The sequence below is a fragment of the Mandrillus leucophaeus genome, unplaced genomic scaffold (assembly GCF_000951045.1).
Source record: "Mandrillus leucophaeus isolate KB7577 unplaced genomic scaffold, Mleu.le_1.0 Scaffold186, whole genome shotgun sequence".
Classification (NCBI taxonomy): domain Eukaryota; kingdom Metazoa; phylum Chordata; class Mammalia; order Primates; family Cercopithecidae; genus Mandrillus; species Mandrillus leucophaeus.
Window position 1 is genome coordinate 1,815,926 of NW_012101876.1, and position 15,433 is coordinate 1,831,358.

At 33.6% G+C, this 15,433-nt stretch overlaps 1 protein-coding gene across 3 annotated transcripts in view; it reads left to right on the forward strand.

Annotated features, from left to right (window-relative positions):
- TBC1D5 (TBC1 domain family, member 5) overlaps nt 1–15,433 on the forward strand; it is a 500,189-nt gene that overhangs the window by 203,382 nt on the left and 281,374 nt on the right. For all 3 annotated transcript variants that reach the window (XM_011977919.1, XM_011977920.1, XM_011977921.1), the window contains one exon: nt 9,774–9,843. In XM_011977919.1, the coding sequence (XP_011833309.1) occupies nt 9,774–9,843 (70 nt within the window). The remainder of the gene's footprint in view (nt 1–9,773; nt 9,844–15,433) is intronic.

Below are 15,433 nucleotides of genomic sequence, written 5' to 3' on the forward strand. Positions count from 1 at the left end.
TTCTCCAAGTTTAAAGAAATATTTTCAATACTCTTTATCAACATATTTACTTCTTAGCAAGCTCTTCTGAAAGACTACTTTGTTGTTTATGTACTGAGTGGAAATATGTTTTGTAATTGTCTAAAATGCAGCATTAGCATTGCAACTGTTTTTCAAAAAGGTGCTTTTGAGATCCAAGTGGTCTATGGTAGAACCTCAGAGGCCATTAGTAGCGTTCTGCTTAACATGTGGAACCTGCACCCTCCCCTAATAAAGAGTACATAGTACTGGTCATATTAGGAAAATGTGTGAAGTTGGTGTAGCTCAATGCAATCTATTACTATTGCTGGAAAATGAGATCATAGTTTGTGCCTTATTGCTAGTCATTAGTAAATGAGGACATATAAGATACCCAATAATTTCCTCAATTAGGGCAAATTAAATTGCCTTCTATAATAAGATAGTCACTTTTAGTACAGTAGAAGCTTATAATTTTAGAATAGGAAAGGCCTGTTTATCATCAGAATAATCTAGGGAACCCTTTAAGTAGAGTTCTGGGCCTCACCCACAAATATCTCAATCTCTTTTCTCTCTCTGCCTCCACTTCCCCCCCTTCTTTCTTTCCACCTTCCTTTCTCTGCCCCCTCTCTCCCATTTCTCCCTCCCTCCCTTCCTCTATCTCTCTCTCTGTCTACCTCCCTCTCTGTCTCTCTCCCCTCCCTCCACCACATCACACACACACACACATGCATACTACCTATATACCTGTTACCAGGTGATTTGGATGATCAGATATGATCTGGTACCACCCCATCTTGTAATATATGTAGATGGTGCAACCCAGAAATATTAATTTTGCCTTAAAATTCTGTGTTCTTGATTGATTCTGGCCTACTCTCTTATATGTCTGAGACATCAGGTAGCTTTATATCCATAGAGTACCTGGAAAAATGACAGTAATACTAAATAGAAATGTTTAGATTTGTGCATTTTTATGTGTTATCTTAGTCTGTTTTGTGTTATCATAGCAGAATATCACTGACTGGGTAATTCATGAAGAAAATAATTTTATTTCTCACAGTTCTGGAGGCTGGGAAATCTAATATCAAGGTGCCAGCATCTGGTGAGGGTCTTCTTGTTGCATTATCCCATGATGGAAAGCAGAAGGGCAAGAGAACGCATGTGAGAGACAGCAAGAGATTGAATTCACAGTATTAAGCTATTTTATAATCAACATTAATTAATTCATAAGTATAGAGCTCTCCTGACCTAAACACCTCCCACTAGGCCCCATCTCCTAACACTGTTGCATTTTGTATTAAGTTTCCAGCATATGTTTTTTGATGGACGCATTCAGCCGTAGCACATGTTAACTTAAATTGGGTAATTCTACTTGTGATTATCTTTGAAATTAGTCCCTGTTTCCCATTTAGTTGCAGAATCATTAATGAATTCCTCTTATAGCTTGTTTTATCTGTTATTGGTATATGTGTAATACTGTGTACTATCATACACATTAGTTTTAGTTTATTAATAGATTGACCATGGTTTTAGTTTTTTATCTTTTATCAGTTTCAAGAAACATTTATATATCTTAAGTTCATGAAATTATATTACTTCATATTTCAAGGCTGTAATTTTATTTAAATTTACTATATACTGCATTCTCTTTAAATATTTTATGTTTGATAAGATCATTGTCAGGAAGGATATTATAAGGGCTGCATAAGACTTACACACCATCCTCATATAATTCATAAAGTTTTTGATTCAGTTTTTCAGAAATAATGCTTTTTAATTGCTAAGAAGAAAAAAGTCACAGTATTCAATTATTTAAGTTATGAGCAACTGTATTTCTCCTTGTGTAGAACTAGTAGCCTTTTATTTTTTTTTCCTCTACTAGAACCAGTATTATAAGTACATTGATTAAAATGTTAATAAAAATGAAGGTAACTTTTTTGAGGACCTACATTGTACTATAAGCACTTCACATACATGTATCTCATTTAATCTTTCATACCACATTTTGCAGTAGAACCTATTGTTGTCTCCATTTTACAGATGAGGAATCTGAGATATTGAATGGTTAAGTAAGAGAACAAATAAATGGTAGAGTCTTAGCTTTTAATTATGATGCTTTAATGACTCTAGTTCCTGATTTCGTTAAACTGAATGTTAGTTTATTTTACCAATTCAGTAAGGTTTACTCCTGGAAAAACTTTAAAATTTAAACAGAGATCATCGACAGTGTATTTTTTCTCTTAAAATCTAAAAGCACTGTGTATTTATATAAACCACACCCTAAAAATTTGAAACCTCTTCCTGTCTTTGCAGACTGGCTCTGTGCCACAGTAGTTCTTTAACATTTAGCCGAGCTTGCAGTCCTCATACAGTGATCAGCTTTTGGTGGAAGCTTAGGGTCTTCTCAGTTACTTTCTGATCATGCATATTGCTCTAGGCATGCACATGGCCTTCTACATTTCTCCAGTACACATGAATGCTTTTGAATGTCCTAATTTCCCAAAGAAACCCTCACCAGCTTTTTCTCCCAGGCCTTAGGTGGTCTATCTTATATTTCAGTTGCAGTCTTTTGCGGCAGGCATCTGTGAGTGATGTGGTTTGGCTGTGGCCCCACCCGTATCTCACCTTGAATTGTCGTTCCCATAATCCCCATGTATCATGGGAGGGACCTGGTGGAAGGTAATTGAATAATGGGGGCAGTTACCCCCATGCTGCTGTTCTTGTGATATTAAGTGAGTTCTCACAAAATCTGATGGTTTTATAAGGGGCTTTCCCACCTTTGCTTGGCATTTCTCCGTCAGGCTGCCATGTGAAGAAGGGCATATTTGTTTCCCCTTCCGTCATGATTGTAAGTTTCCTGAGGCCTCCTGAGCCATGTGGAACTGTGAGTCAATTAAACCTCTTTCCTTTATAAATGACTCAGTCTTGGGTAGTCTTTTATAGCAACATGATAATGCACTGATACAGTAAATTGGTACCACAGAGATTGGTGTGCTGCTATAAGGATACCCAAAAACGTGGAAGCGACTTTGGAACTGGGTAATAGCCACAGGTGTTTTGAGGGCTCAGAAGAAGACAGGAAAATGTGGGAAAGTTTGGAATTTCCTAGAGACTTGGAGGGCTCAGAAGATAGGAAGATGTGGGATAGTTTGGAACTTGAGATTTGTTGAATGGCTTTGATCAAAATGCTGATAGTGATATGGACAGTGAAGTCCAGGCTGAGGTTGTCTCAGATGGAAATGAGGAACTTGTTGGGAACTGTAATAAAGTTAACTCTTGCTATGCAAAGAGACTGGAGGCATTTTGCCCCTGCCCTGGTGATCGGTGAAACTTTGAACTTGAGAGAGGTGATGTAGGGTATTTGGTGGAAGAAATATCTAAGCAACAAAGCATTCAAAAGGAAGCAGAGTATAAAAGTTTGGAAAATTTGCAGGATGACAATGTAGTAGGAGGAAAAAAATTTCTGGGGAGAATTACAAGCCCACTGCAGAAATTTGCAGATGTAACGGGGAGTGGAATGTTAATCACCAAGACAATGGGGAAAATGTCTCCAGGGCATGTTAGAGACCTTCACCACAGCTCCTTCCATCACAGGCCTGAAGGCCTAGGAGGGAAAAGTGGTTTTGTGGAATGGACCCAGGGCCCCCGAGCTCTATGTAACCTTAGGACATGGTGCCCTGGATCCCAGCTGCTTCAGCTCTAGCTGTAACTGAAAGAATCCAATGTACAGCTTGGGCTGTTGCTTCAGAAGGTACAAGCTGTAAGCCTTGGCAGCTTTCACATTGTGTTGGGCCTGCGGGTGTGCAGAAGACGAGAATTGATGTTTGGGAATTTCTGCCCTAGATTTCAGATGATATATGGAAACACCTGGATGTCCAGGCAGAAGTCTGCTGTAGGGGCAGGGCCTTCATGGAGAACCTCTGCTATGGCAGTGCAGAAGGGAAATGTGGGGTTGGAGTCCCCACTGGGGCATTGCCTAGTGGAGCTGTGAGAAGAGGGCCACTGTTCTCCAGACCCCAGAATGGTGAATTCACTGACAGCTTGCACTGTGCACCTGGTAAAGCCACAGACACTCAACGCCAGCTGTGAAGGCAGCCAGGAGGGGAACTGTACCCTGCAAAGCCACAGGAGCAGAGCTACCCAAGGCTGTGGGAGCCTACCTCTTGTATCAGTGTGACATAGATGTGAGACATGGAGTCAAAGTAGATCATTTTGGTACTTTACGGTTTAATTAGTGCCTGTTGGATTTTGGACTTGCATGGGGCCTGTAGCCGCTTTGTTTTGGTCAGTTTCTCTCATTTGGAGTAGGTGTATTGCTCAATGCCTGTATCCCCATTGTATCTATGAAGTAGCTAATTTGCTTTTGATTTTGCAGGCTCATAGGGGAAGGGACTTGCCTTGTCTCAGATAACACCTTGACTTAGACTTTTGGGTTAATGCTGGAATGAGTTAAGACTTTGGGGGACTGTTGGGAAGGCATGACTGTGTTTTGAATTATAAAGACATTAGATTTGGGAGGGGTTAGGGGCACAATGGTATGATTGGGCCATGCCCCCACCCAAATCTCATATTGAAATGTAGGTCTATAATCCCCAGGTGTTATGGGAGAGACCCAGTGGGAGGTAATTGAATCATTAGGGCGGTTACCCCCATGCTGCTGTTCTCATGATAGAGAGTGAGTTCTCACAAGATCTGATGGTTTTATAAGGGGCTTTTCCCTGTTTTGCCTGTACTTCTCCTTCATGCCATCATATGAGGTAGGACATATTTGTTTCCCGTTTTGCTATGATTGTAAGTTTCCTGAGGCCTTCCCAGCCATGTGGCACTGCGAGTCAATTAAACTTCATTCCTTTATAAGTTACCCAGTCTCAGGCTGTGCTTTATAGCAACGTGAGAATGGACTATATATTGGGTTTTTAGTTTGGCTTGTTGTGTATTCTATTGATGTCCTCTGCTTCTTCTAAGTTAGCCTGAACAGAGAAAGGCACCTCATGTCATCTTTCAGGCGGCCCTTACACAGGGTAGAACATACATACACAACAATTTGTAAACATGGTCCCCTCTTCCCTTCGAGAACCAAGTACCAGACTCCCACCCTGGGAAAGTAGCTACCCGCTTTCACACTGCTACAGTGCCAGGGAGGGGGTGGGGCAATGGCAAGTGTAAAAAGCACAGAATTTTTTTTTTTTCTTTTGTTGAGACGGAGTCTCGCTCTGTCGACCAGGCTGGAGTGCAGTGGCCAGATCTCAGCTCACTGCAAGCTCCACCTCCCTGGGTTCAAGCAATTCTCCTGCCTCAGCCTCCCGAGTAGCTGGGACTACGGATTCAGTGTTCATTTTGCTTTGGAAAATGTTTGACTGTTGATTACAGCTTTTACAAAGTCCTAAGAGTTACTTTTTGTTTTTCAGTGTTTCTGTAGGAGGACATGTACTACTTGGAGTTTCAAACTCTGCCATCTTGCTGATGTCATGCTGCTTTCTGTCTTTTGTTTTTAAGAATTCTATTAAAGGTTTAATAGGAACCTTTGATAACAAAACATCCTTTTCTCAAAATGGTCCACTTGAAAATGTATTTTATTTAAGACTTCTTATGAATTTTTATTTTACATCTGAGTTTTCATTATCTACAATACTTATTTTAAGACATTCTTTAGAGAACTAAATATGGCTATTAAATCATTAGAATGTAAATACATTAACAATAATAAAGAAAACTGAAAATTATAAAATTCATGAATTTTTTTCCGTATTGATTTCAGCACTGGCTCATAGATCTAATGAGTGGTCCTGGATTTTTAGCATAAATAGTTAGCTTGGGGTGGCTAATGGTTTGCCTGATTTCACAAATGATGTGGCTACTTTATGGATAATGCTGAGTCATTATGCTTTGCTTTCACTGTGTGCCAATACATGAATATACTTTATTCATAGATTTAAAAAAATCATTTATTTTTTTAAAGGATTTTAAATTTAACTAAAACATTTCATTGCTATATACTAATTCCTTTAAAAGACACAAAGGCTTTCAGGTCTTTACAGTAAACTCATAGCTTTGTTTTCATTTTGAACCAAGTCTTTTTTCCCATTTTACTATTAAATACCCCAGACTGTGTATGCTGACAGTTCTCTAATGATTCAAAGATAAAACCTTTTCTTTATTATGTAATACTTTTCAGAATTCATACCTAGTGTGATGTGATATTCTAAAATTTGATGTTTTCACATGTAAACTGAAGACACATTTGAGTAGGCGTGATTATTTATAGTGTTATTCTGGCTGTTTTTAACTTAACCTAGTTTAAAAATCTCTGGTTCTCTCTTCATGAACTAGATGTTTGTGTATTAAAAAATACTACAGAAATCTATTGTAAACCTCCCTTTAGAAAGATTTCAACAGTGTACAGATGGAACCAAAAATGCCCTTTGCTAAACATGACCTCAGTTAAAGCCAAAAGGGAGTCTGAAATTCCATTCATTCTGTTTTGAAATTTAAGTCACAGTTATACTTCCTGGCTTCATAAGTTAGATACACATGTTAGAAATATTAGGCAATATTATGCACTTTCTTATAATTTAAACCAATGTAACTGTCAGCATATTTTTGCAAATCAGCAATTTATTTTAATTGTGAATATTATGAACCCATTAGGAAAGTTGCATACCAATTAATGAGAAATGAATGTTGTATAAATTTCAAATTTATGGTCACAAGTAATTGATGAATTGTTCTTATAGATATATGTTGTACAATGTTTTAAATATATAGTAACACGTGTTATTTATTATATATAATTCGTGCATGTATTCAAAATATACTCAATAAAGACATCTAGATTCTTTTACTGATTACATTAGATACTGAAATATCTTTAAAGTTACAACTGTATTCTAAAAGTTGCTTATTAGTTAAATTACTTTTCAGGTAAGTAAAAGGAAGTCTATTATCTTGAAGCACATTTTAGATATTTGTGCTATTTGACCATTTAATAGTCTTTGTGTAAGATTACATTAATACTGTATTTGTGTGTGTGTGTGTGTGTGTGTATGATGCATCTTTGTTACAGTTATGGCTACCTGACAACTTAGTTCAGGAATCAGAATAGCAAGTAAAAACATCATAGTAAACTCTCTTGCACCCTCTCTTGTTATTTTTGGGAAATGCTACATATACGTTCCCATGATTGTATTGTCATTTCATTTACTTTAATCTCTTATAAAATTAATACTTATTTTATTATACTTACTTCCAAATTAGATTCAGTAGTAAAGTAACACTTGTTTATTTCCCAAACTGGCAGAAGTTGTTTTCTGGTGTTACAGATATGTTTTTTATCATATTATAGCTTAAATGAAAAATGAGCCTTTCTGTTTGTCTTTGATTTCTCCTAGTTACCGGTAGTAAGCCTCTCCAAATGTTTCACACCAAGTAAAATCTCTACAGGATGTAGCACATTGTATATACAATTTTACAGAATTATAGATTCTGTCTGTTCTTTTGTAAACCTTTCGATAGTCAGACAGTTTCCTTCCAAAATAAGAGTCTGAGATCGTCCATACTAAAATTAAGAATTTATAACTGTAAGGAACAGATGTTTTCATAAACATTTGCTATAATTAATTTCAACTAGAGGATTGAGGGAACAAAGCGTTTTTCCTGCTTCAAAACTTTATTGCCTTTTCCTCATATAGCCAACTCTGAAATCTTTTCTCTAATATTGTTAGTGAAACAATTGTACTCCTTATTTGGTATGTTTTTGAGAAAGAAAAACTGCTTTTTTTCCCCCATTACCATTTTTTTGCACCTTGAAAGTTATATTTAATGTGATATTTTCTTTCGGAAACAGTTATAAATTATAGAAAACCTTTATAATGTGATAAAACCTGGTTGTTTATGAAGCCAAAAGTCTCTTAATTATTTGAAGGATTTTATATTTGATCTGATAAACATCAGCTTAAAGGAAGAACTATTCTATTGGTGTTATTTTTCATGTTTAATCATAATCTTAATTTTAAGGAGAAAGAAGCTCATATTTTAAATGTGTAATATAGTACTTATTCTATGCTGATTATGGAATGTTTCACAGGAGATGTCTGCAAGCTGTTAAATAACATGTGTTGTAGAAATTTTCATTTAGCAAGATAGAGACTAATTTTCCTTACATCTTTTTAGTTTATTATAATATTATTAATTTTTAAAAGAAAAGGAAGGGTGTTGTATGAGTAATATTACCATACCCATGTTTTCAAAGAATTAGCAACATATACCTAGCTAGGTTAATTTTAAACATTTATATGTTTTTGGATTATTTTCTTCTATAAATTGTCACCATTTTTAAGTGTTGTAATCCTTTTTAGGATTTTTTGTTTTTTCAAAAAACAAAATAAACTGGAACAGTATTTCGAAAAAAGAGTAGAGTTGAAAGTTTAATAAGCGGGCTCAGTCCGCTTCTCCTGAATGCTGGCACAGCTGCACATATCTCACCAAACTCTCAAAAAAGAACCAGTGTTCTTTACTATCTGTCAACTATAAAATGTGTAAAGAAAGATAGGTAGCTATCATTAAAATTACATTTCAGCGTTCAGTAACCATTTAATGAGTAGCATAATTATATAAGTATAGTACCTTAGATACTGTACTCAATAATTAAAAATAATCTCATCTTTAAAGTGAAAACTCTGTAATTACTGTTTGACTTATCCATGACCACTGTGATGATTTCCTGTTGCACCTTCAGTTGTTCAAAGTATATTAAAAGTATAAAATTGGATAAACCATTGTTATATTATGCTGTAAATATTATAAAAATGGAATATGACCTGATGTTTCAAAGTTACATTATATGAATTAGGAGTATAAAATATAATCGTATTCTAAACTTTTAATTTGTTTTGAAAAACAAATAACATTTTTAATAGTGGCATACTATAGTTTCATAAAAGCTGTACTTTGAAGTGTATATTTTAAAAAATTGAACCATTAAATTTCAGTCAATAAGAATATATAACATTGGGGCATTGGTAAGCATTTTTTCCAACTTTAGTTCATTTACTTTTATTCTATAGTCTTTAAATTGATATGTATAATTTGTTCTAAATTTGATTTTATGAATATGACAGATTTTTGGGTAAAAATTTTTTCTCTCAATGTTTGATATTATTATAGAAGACAAATACCTTTTGATGTTGTTCCTTTTTCATGTTTTAAATTGCCAAACTTTTGACAGTTGAAACCTAAAGTTAACAGTTAAAGTTTTGTAAAGAATATTAAGTAAGGCATATTAAAAGCTCATTAATTAATCACTACCTCTCAAGTTGGCTTTTTATTTTACCTCTGTTTACTAAATTGCTAGAGAGTGTCAAACAAGGACCTGGAAAATCATCCAGGTTGGCTCTCTGCCTGCTCTCTTTTGACAGTACCACTGATCAGGATGGGTGACTTGGTCACCAACAAAAAATTGCCTTTCTTTATACTGGTTTATAATTTTAGTTTTGTCTGTGATTCATAAGAAGAAAATGTTGGTACTGTGCTTCATTTGTTCCTGATAACACTTACTTTGGTACTGTTACTATCCAGTCTAGGATTGGCATTGGTTTATATTTTGAAATCAAAATGAATTTTTTACCTAAAAAGCTTTGAGTACAAAAGATAATTTGGGGAAGGGGGAGAGGATATATGCTTTTTGGCTAATATGTTGCATTTAGCTTTCACACAGTTTTTCAACTGAAATACTCAGTTTATCTCCATTATTTCAGTGTTGTAATTTTTTTCTCCAGGAGATTCAAATAAAAATGGAAGAAGAACAAGTTCTACTTTAGACTCTGAAGGGACTTTTAATTCCTATAGGTAGGTGATGAATACATGTATATATATACACATACACATATAATATTACAAGATAATGTATAAGATATATAATTATATAGGGTTTTGATCTAGAATAGTAAGGAAACACTATTTGTGCTTTAACAAGGTGACCAATGTGAACAATATTGTGTTAATGTTATTTTCTGCAATTAATAAGTTACAGAAAAATATAATATTCTAAATTTTTGAGTAAATGCACTTACTGCAGTATCTGTTGTTAGCCAATAGTAGGGTAATTGGAACGTATGCACATGTAGTATTCAGCTTCATTATAATCCATTTTTGTTTTTCCAGTATATCTGTTACATTACTAAAGCTTCCTTTTAATTTTCCTGCTAAAATATAGTACCGCTCATGAGCGCCTAAGAGAGCTTAAAATGTAGTTCATGGTTGAATTAAGTGCTGTTTGCTAATATTCTGTTTAAGTTCTTCAGTAAACAGGGCTATTACTTCTGAATTAGTAATATTTTTAAAAGGATACACTAAGAAAATATGTATTTTACCTAATCCTTTCTTTATATTCTCCTCATGACTTGAATTTTACTTTCATAAACAGTAAATGTTTATGAAATTTGTACCTTATATCTGGAAACTGAAGAACAAGAAAGATTAAAGTATTTTCAGTAATACTTGAAAATTTATATACAGAGCCAAAGTGGTGTAAGAAATTGGTTATTTTCTTTTAGGAAAAAAGTGCAAATTCAATAATGATACATTTTAACATTATAGATGGCAATGCAGATTCTTGAAGAAACAATTTAATTGGCCAACATTGTCCTTATGGTTAATTACTTCTGATACTTGTGTAACAAAACTATAAAATATATGCAAGAGCCACTGTATATTTGAAAACTAATTTGAATATTAAACTGTGTCTCCTTATCTATAATAAATATGGAACTTATGCTTATATTTTTATTTGTATACATATTTTATAGTCTTAATTGGAACTGTGTCATTTATTTCTTCAGATTTCAGGCAGGCTTTTAACATCTAGAATCGGACCTTTTATACAGGAGGAACTAGACAAAAATGTAGTAAATGAAACAAGTTTTTACAATTTGTTTATGAATTTCAGAAATGAGATGGTAATTGAAACACTTGATATCTTTATTTTATGCTAGTTGGGGTCTGTATAAATGATCAGTTGTTCAAGTGTCACAGATACCACAAAAGGCTTATTTTCCATGGTGTTCTAGAAGGGTATTATCACAGCAGTAAAACTCATATGTTGTTGTTAAATTTTCACTATATCCATCCTACCTTATAAATATTGGAATTGTCCAAATGCTTTCTGAGTCCTGAAGCATAATATAAAGCTTGTATTTGACATACTAAACAATAGGTAGAATCTCCTATTTGAGTGTGTGACAGCTGATTGTAACAATAACCAAAAAAGTAAATGTGAAAGATAGTTAAATAAATATTAGGATTTGACATGTAACAGAGGAATCTTAAGATGGTAATATATGAAATCTATGATGATAATTTATTAGGTATAAATACAATTAAACATAAACGAGACAAAAAGAAAAACTAATGTATTTCAAAAAAAGGAAAATCCCATTATATGTGTATAAATTCTGTTGTTGAATTATATTTTACAATTACATTTGTATTTTAGCCAATTATAGTAAATAGTGGATATAATATAAAGTTAAGAGAAATGTTTTCATTTCATTCATTTCATAAGAGAAATGAAAACATTTCTCTTAACTTTATATTAAGTGAAGGTATAATATTATCTTGGGTGTTTTTTTGTTCTTGAATAAAGTATCTTAGTATTATTAAATGATAATTGTATTTTGAAAAGTAACTCCTAGTGTAGCTTTGCACAATAAATACTAATGTTGTTAACTAAATATTTTTAATCAATGTCTGTCATTGTTTAAAAATGACAGACATTGATTAAAAATCAATGTTGTAATGTTAGAATATTAATTTATTGTTGTAATTAAAAAGGGAAGATAAAAAGCTGAAGTAATACAGTCTGTAAAAATGTGCTTTTAATAGTTGGCAGACCAGTGCCACTGTTAAATACTGTTATAGTATTTAAGGTATGAAATGAATATTTTTCTACTCAGTAGGTGATAGCTCTTATAATGAGCTTACTTGTGGATTTGACACTTGGGTTAAGTGTAGAATTCATAGAAGCACAGCTCTGTGGTATAGCTTCAATTAAGGTTAACTGACAAAATCTAGGAATTGTTGCAGAATCACATTAAAATGGCAATAGAATTTTCAGTAAAATTTACTTTTGAAAACAAAAATTATTTTTTGTTGCCATTATAGCTCTTTAAGCTAACTAGAAATAGGTTATTAGAAAAACGTAAATGTTGCAACCCTCAGATGTCCTTTTGCATGACAGTTCTACGTTTGTATTATTTAAACCGCCTCTGAAATCCTAGCCTTTCTTCACAGTTAGACAACACAGGCCTTAAACCTATCACCAACATACTCATAGTTTATATATACTTGTGTCAAAGATTTACTTTAGTTTCTTGTCTATCAAATGGGCATTATAATGCCTAACCTGTTTCCTTCCCACAACTGTTTTAAAAACTCGGGTTAAAACGTATAAAATAAAGGCCTTTTGAAAATCTAAATGGGAAGTCATAGTATTAATTCTTTCGTGCTCACTTCATGTAAATGGGTAACTTTGTTTCCTGTATTCACCATCAGACACATGTATCCTTTAACATACGTTGAGATTTTAATAACTTGAATTCAGTCTTGAATTGGACACTGAAATTTATATTCTTTCCACTGTTTGCATTATTATGATATTAGATTATAAGTTTCAAGAGGGCATAGTCTCTGGAGGTTTTCTTTGTTTGTTTTTTGAGACAGGGTCTCACTCTGTCACCCAGGCTGGAGTACAGTGGCACTACCTTGGCTCACTACAGCCTCAACCACCTGGCCTCAAGCAATCCTCCCACCTCTCAGCCTCCTGAGTAGCTGGGACTACAGGTGTGTGCCACCACACCTGGGTAATTTTTGTGTTTTTTGTAGAGATGGGGTTTCATCATGTTGCCCAGGGTGGTCTCAAACTCCTGGGCTCAAGAAATCTGCCTGCCTTGGTCTCCCAAAGTGTTGGGATTATAGGTGTGAGCCACTGCACCTGGTCTGTTTTTTAAAACAATGTTTAAACATAGTGTGCTGGTTCAGATCCTGATTGTAAATACTCTGAATACTTTGGACAAGTCTCACCCTCAGTTTCTTCACCTTTGAAGTGGAGATGATAAAATACAGTTGATATGAGGAGTTTAATCAGATAATGGCATATGGTAAATGTTGAATAAATATTACTTACTTTTTTTGTTCCAGACAATGTCATCATCATTGTCATCACTAACCTTTTGGTATTATAGAAATTGTTACAGTGATCTAATATACCAAAAGGAAGAGAAAAAATATGTTTTACAAGAAAATAAATTTTTTGTCTGTTAGCAGAAAGAGTGCTTAAGAACAAGCTTAACCTGAGATTTGACACTCTCAATCTCTGACACATATTTCAGGTTACCTTTGAATAACAAATTTGAATACCTAGTAAAGATAAAAGGAGGATATTTTACTATAAATTCAGAGATGATATCTGGAACTTTGACAAATAAATTTTAAAATTTAAAATGAATGGACCGTAACTACAGCTTTATGTGCCTAATACTCATAGATTTTTTTTTTTTTAAATAAACTGGGATGTTTACTTTGGATTTATATCTTCTTTTGATCTTGCTTCATGGATTCAGATAGAGTACAGCTGCATTTAACTCCTAGGGCACCAGTACAATTATTATATGATGCTTGAGTAATAGTCCAGATATTGTTTTGGAAATTTTGGTTAAAATTTGATTGTGTATCTCTGAACTAATTTGCAGATGATGCGTTAAAATGGAAAGTTTATAAGACTTGAGAAGACATTGTTGGTTTTGTGAAATATATCTTGTACTTTTTAAAGACCAATGTTAATGTTGTCTGCCAAATTATATGAGCTTTCTCTGTTCCTTATTTAACCATTAAAACTGAGAGAAGAACATTAATGGGTATGAAAGAAGAAAAGTCGTTTCCTGATTATCAGTTTGCTGATGTTTAACTTAGTGACTGTAGCACAGGCCACTCCTCTTCTCCTCTTCCCAAGGGCAGCTGACCTTCTCCTCGCCAAAAGAGGCAAGCCCCTTGCCAGCACATATGACTACAGACTATTACATTAATCTGTTTAGCTGTAGTACCAGCTGCTTGCATGTTTTTAATTATCTTATTAGATGGTATAACAGTGACCTATGAAATAAATTGAAGGTGAACATTTAAAAACTTTTGTTGTATTACCCTGTTTCTAAATATCTTTTTGATCAAATTATAACTTTCCTCAAAAGTTGACAGGAAATCTTTGTCATTTTTGAGTCAATGTTACGCTTTTTTTTTTCAGATTTTTAAAGTATAATGTCTTAATTCCCAATATAGACAATAACTTATTTGTTGCCTCATTTATTGATAAGCTTTTTGTGTTTCTATAGCCAAAAATCTGCTGTAAACTTGGCTTCATAGTCAATTTAGTTAGAGAAAACTCAGACCAGTTATTTGGCATTCTCAGGGAAACTCAAAATATTGCTTAATTTTTGTACCTCATCTTAGTTTTGTGTAAATGGCAGAGGATAGAATATAAATCATTGTAGATTATTTTAAATTTGTACATTATAGTTAACCCTAAATTTCAAGATTCTGTATAAACTGTAGTAAATCATCTAGTTTACTCAATATTTTTTTTCAACTTAATTTCACATGACATTATATTTTCCAAAGCCGTACTCTTAAGAAAAATGTACACTCTTTTTCATCTTGACAATTAGATACTTTAAAAATAATCATTTGTAAATGCAATGCTGACTTCCAGAGACAGTGCAAAATTATAAACACCGATGATGCTCAGTTAGGAGTCGTAGCCAATAAACTGAAGATTGTAATAATTTAGTTAGGAGCTTTGGGGTTTGAATCAAAAAACAAAAGTTACTTGAATGCTAAAAAGATACACAGATACTTCTGTGTGTGTTTTTAGTTAATAAATCCTACACCTGGGCTAGTGGAGTGACTTGAGACTTAAAAAATTTATAGACTGGAATAAACTATTTTTTTTTTTTAAGAAAACGTTCATACTTTTGGCTTATTTTTTTCCTCTAATAAAATACTGTATTTCATATTTGAAAAGAGCTTTTATTGAAGAAATAAAGGGAACTTTATATGTGTATATAGTTTTGTTGTTGTTTGCTTTATTCCTTTTAAGGAGAGATGAAAAAAGACACTTGGCTCTTAAGCAATGGTGTTCGAATTTCTTGATATTTATCAGAGCTTCCAAGGTTGCCTACCTTTCTCAATATAATATGTTCTATATATAGCTCACCGAGTCAAAAGCTGTTCAAATTGGTAAAAAGTTTGTAAAAAGTTAAAGTCGGTATTGCCTTTTAAATCTAAAAGTTGTCTTTTCCTGCCTAAGAAAAAGTACATTAATTTGAATTTTCTTGAATCATTAAGTAAATTTGAAAAATTAGGCTTCAAGTTTTAGCACAAAGATTTG